Below are 5,130 nucleotides of genomic sequence, written 5' to 3' on the forward strand. Positions count from 1 at the left end.
CCACACCTGCGAACATGCGGAGCTCATAATATGCAAACCTGGAAATGTAGGAGCTACTATCAACATAGGACACACTACAACGTCTGCAGTAGACGCGTGCTGTATTAGCCTGATAAGAGAAACATGATCGGTCTCAGACACATTCAGTCAACGATGGGAGCGAACAAGATTTGGGTATTGGAATCGTTATTCATTTTCATGCTATTCATCCTGGTCAGGGTTCGGCAACAGAGCCAGCAGAAATTCTGCTCTGCCAATGGGTTATGTGCCTATCATGCTCTCCAATCGTCCATCCAACGCCAGGCTTGCAAGGCAATCAATGGCCAGTATCGTACAAAGGAAATGGGCAGTATCGGAAAGGCCAGTCAACTATGAAGACTAGGCTAACTCAATCCACAATCGCCAGGAAACAGCCACAGGAGAACCCTCCTCTGCTATCTCAGATTGTGTCTTCCGAAGGCAACACCATGATCTTGCCTGTGCTAAACCGCATAGTATACGTAGTCTTGGCTATTTCGACGCTCATGGCTTCGCATACTGCTGGGTCCACTCCTGGGCTGTCTTGATTGCTTGTGCCTGGTTCTCCTTCCATGCCTGCGCAACGTCGTTCGCGAGAGGGTCGTCAGGATTGGGCGCGCCCAAGAGAGCCTGGATCGAGAGGAGGATGGTGCGGATCTGGAGCGCGGGCGACCAGTTGCCTAAACACGTTAGCCAGGTCGTCCTTTTGCAAGGCCGGGTTCCACCTACTCTTGAGGACGTCGAGGCAGATGCGCCCTAGACGGTCGATGTTGGGGTGGTAGATCTTGGTAAGGAAGCGAACCTTGGGCGGCGTCATGGGGTAGTCATCGGGGAGGAACAGTTCGAGCTTGAATACGCCTCCTACGAGGCTTGTTAGCCACGAATCGAAGGTTGCCGCATGTGCAAACATACCCTCATAGGGAGATTGGCTGGGGCCGTCGATGGTGACATCAAAGTACCGGAGATTGTCGTCGTGGGGTGTCGCGCTGATGCCTTGCACACTGCACAAGTAACATTATTAGTGAATCTACGGAGATTCATATAGCAGACATGCTCACGGTTCGTTGACCAGGCGCTCGGTTTCCTTGATGATTCGCTTGGGCAGCGACATGATTGAAGGCGGGGCAGGACTCGTCGGTGGCAGAGGAGGGGTGATCGCGAAAGATGTGCTTGACGTGTAAGAAGTTGCGACAGTCGTTGAAGCCTAGTTGGAGGAAGTAAGTTTATTCCTCGAGGTAAGAGAAGAAGATGCCGCGCCTTCGCAGTAAGAGCCACTGCGCTAAACCTCCCGGGCTGGATGTTTGACCTTGCGTAATCGGTCGGGCATGCCACCGACGTTGCCGAACGAGGCCTAGCCCAACAGCCAGCATCTCCATCACTGGGAGGCGCGCCAAGGGGCCAGGGCTATCACCAACATCAACACTCGCACCCTCCTTCATCACGGCCAAGTCTGCCAACGCCCAAGATGGCGGCCACAGGGGGTGGGCCATCGTCGGCATTCAAATCGCCAACATTCGACGACAATGTCTTCATAGATGTAGACGAGGACATTGGTGCCGCAAGCATAAGCCCAGCAGGACGCGACGTGGTACTCGCCAGCAAGAATGGCCTTCGCATCATAGATCTGGATAACTTGTGGTCTCAACCCCTCATCATACCAAATCAGTCTTCGTGGGATGTCGCAGATGTACAATGGTCTCCCTTCGCGGCACGCGCCGAGTGGATCGCGTCCACCCGAAACCAGCTTGCGCTTGTATACAATCTCTCCATGCCTTACAACAACAATAAAGCGCCTATCGAGTATACCCTACGCGCGCATGACCGAGCTATAACAGACATCAACTTCTCTGCACACCATCCAGACCTCTTGGCAACGTGTGGTGTTGACAGCTTCGTCTTCGTCCATGATCTTCGCAGCCAAAAGGCGCCGCTGAAGCTTGCCGACTACACCGCAGGAGCCACTCAAGTCAAGTGGAACCGCCAAAACGACAAGATCATTGCAAGTGCTCACGACAAATACCTCCACATCTGGGACACTCGTCATGGAGCCAATCCTCTTTCTACCATTACCGCGCACACGACCAAGATTTACGGCATCGACTGGAATCGCAACGACGCGAACAAGATCATGACCTGCTCACTCGACGCGACTATCAAACTTTGGAACAACGTAGGATTGAAAGGCAACATTACTGTTCCTCGCCGCGTCATTCGCACTGATTACCCTGTGTGGCGAGCGCGGCACACGCCCTTTCCACATGGTATCCTCGCCATGCCGCAGCGTGGCAACTCCTCTCTTTGGCTATACAAGCACGTTGATGGTAGCGATTCTTCAACCTTTACCAATACATCTGCTACACACTTTCCCAAGCACGCCCCTGATGCCCAAGTTCGCGAGTTCCTCTGGCGCACGCGAGGCTCTACCGATGACGGGTTCGACAATCGGGACTTTCAATTGGTTTCTTATGGCACTGACAGGCGACTCATACTTCATCGTCTTTCTTCAGAAGATTTGGAGAAGTGGGTCGGCCACCGTAAAGGCGAGCCACTTGTCGAACAGCCCAGCAGGACGCGAAAAGGTGCAATGTATGTTTCATATCGCGATGGGCCTATTCCTACTACCACAAGTACAACCACTCAGGACGAATTCGGCCCACCTCGCAGACAACGCAAGGGCAATCTTTCCACTCTCCTCCAGAACTACTCACTGAAAGAAGACGCTTACGCTCCGCGCTACCATGACCGAACGCATTCTCGGATTCAACATGAGACAATTCCGCGAGAAACAATGACGGCTCGCCCGATTCGGCGACATGATCCACGTGTAGTCAATCACATGAAGTGGATTAATGGCATTAAATTCGGGAGTGACCGTCACAACGATATCAACGACCTACATGCTCCCCCCAGCCATCACGACCGCAATAAGAAGCAGCCATTTCAGGAGCAGAACGACCTTGGTGCAGAGATTGCTTTGGTAGGCCACAAGTACAAGAAGCTTGCTTTTGAAGAAATCGATATTCCCGGGCGACGCATCAAGGTCTCCTTCAGCGGTCCATGGGGTGATTGGGATGCAGTGACAAACGAACCCAGATTAGTGTTTCTTCGCTTCACAATCAACTTCCCAGTTTCCTACCCGAGAGCAATCAAAAGGGAAGAATCGGGCTCCGTTCTTAGCAGGATATCGACTCCTTTGCACATTGAGTTTGAGAGAACGACAGCGGCGATTAGCAAAGAAACCCAAGAGGAATTAACAAACAACATGCACCGCATTGCGGAAACTTGCGCAGACCAACAGCGAGAAGGCCTAGAAGCAGTCCTATCGTACGCGTTGGGTGAACGAGCTCTGGACGACAGCCTGGATCTAGCCGAAGATGATGACCCGCTCGCAGACCTTGGACCACTGCCTGGCGAGAGCTCTAGTGAGGATGAAGACCAAGAGGGCGAGTTCACTGATGACGTCATGCAATCATCCCATACTAATGCCAACATACCGCTGCCGGTTCAGTGTACTGCACGGTTCTCGGTAGATGGATCCCTTGTAGTCGCAAGGATACCCGTAGCAAAATCTATGCCTGGCGCAGATACCTTCAGATTTCAGATTACCAGGAATCTTAGACAGGGTGTTTCGAAGAATGACATCTTCGACTCGTTCGGCCGCTTTACGAATCATCATCCGGGAGCCTCCGATGGCGCATCGTCGCCATCCTCCTCCGTGGGATCATGGGAAACATCCTCCACCCTATCTTCATCGTCCGACTCCCATCATGCAGGAAATTCACATATAGGCAACTTCCAGCCACCGCTTGCTTGGCAAAAATCGGCATCCCGCTTCCAGTCGCGAAACTCGATTCCCTCTTCGACTGGCGGAGGGAAGCAGGCGGCCAAACCTAAGTCGACGGTGTCAATACTATTTTCTGCCACAGATGATCTGGTACCCAGTAAACGTGAACTCGCGGAGGAATACAGGATTTTTGGACCTGGACCGGGGATTTGCGAGCATAACTCAGAAGTAGCTCGGAAGTACGGCTTTGATGATCTCGCGGACATTTGGATCCTTTGCAAACTCATCTTGAGTAATGAGGTACCCTTGGAGATATTACCTCAAAAGTACCGGAGGGACCAGGTTCTTGTGCTCGCCCGAAGAGCTCTTGTGAGAATCAAACGCAAGGATAGTGGGCTAGACCTACAATTCGACGAGGCAGATACCGTGGCCAATCCTAAGCTCAAAGCTCGCGTGAAGTGGGGACACCACATTGTCGTCACGTGGTTGATACCGTCACTTTTCGACCACTTCGAACGCCTAGCAGATACGCAGATGCTTGCTATGCTGTCATGTATTTTTGCAGAACCTGCTGCTCGCGAAGGTGTCACTTCGGCTATGGCCAAGATGCGACAATCCCAGCTGCCTATGTCCATGGAAGCACCAGCGTTCTCATTGGACTACTTTCCTTCAGTGGATGCTGCGTGGAGCTTATTCCAGCCCACAATTTCTGTTCCATCTACGCCATCGCAATCGCGTTTTGCAACGCCGGCCAACGAGTTTGCTTGGCAGAGACTGGCCAAGAATTTCGATACGTACGGTAGTCATGGAAGCTCCAATGGCCCGTGGGGCAGCGACCATATCAGCTCCGATCCTGTTACACCATACTCCACCGGTAACACGCCTCCCGCCCTGTCCAGGGCGTCTACAATGAGAAGTGCGCAGACGGCTAATCACACGCCATACGGAACATCACCAGAGCAAAGTCACACGGCGCACAAGAAAAGCTCCACTGCAAATTTCGCAAGTGCCGTTGCCGCACTGTCGCGCCCTTTTGCGAATGCCATGTCCTCTTCACCTCCAGTGAGGTCACGCATGGACGATCTCTCAACTTCAGCACCCACCAGTGGTGTTACCTGGGGCACAACCACATTCTATGGAAGCGACTCCCATGATCAGAACAATCTCTCAACCTCACGCTCAAAGCACGGCAAGCGAGCAAGTTTCGGACAGTCAGAGCAAGTCAATGTCAACTACATAGAGGATTCGGACTCTGACTACGAGAGAGTCGAGGATGACGGTGGCGACAGACTAGCGAACTCCAAAGAAAGTGGCGCGTCTGACAAACC

The 5,130-nt window shown here is 52.6% G+C and overlaps 1 protein-coding gene across 1 annotated transcript; it reads right to left on the reverse strand.

Moving 5' to 3' along the window:
- Positions 1–522: 522 nt before the first annotated feature.
- Positions 523–887, reverse strand: J4E93_006044 (uncharacterized protein; the record flags this gene model as incomplete). Its single annotated transcript, XM_049343962.1, has 2 exons — positions 523–698; positions 748–887. Coding segments are annotated over 2 exons (316 nt in total), but the record flags the coding sequence as incomplete, so codon positions are not given.
- Between the last annotated feature and the right edge of the window lie 4,243 nt (positions 888–5,130).

This window comes from Alternaria ventricosa (genome assembly GCF_023758065.1).
Source record: "Alternaria ventricosa strain BMP 2768 chromosome Unknown scaffold_9, whole genome shotgun sequence".
Taxonomy (NCBI): domain Eukaryota; kingdom Fungi; phylum Ascomycota; class Dothideomycetes; order Pleosporales; family Pleosporaceae; genus Alternaria; species Alternaria ventricosa.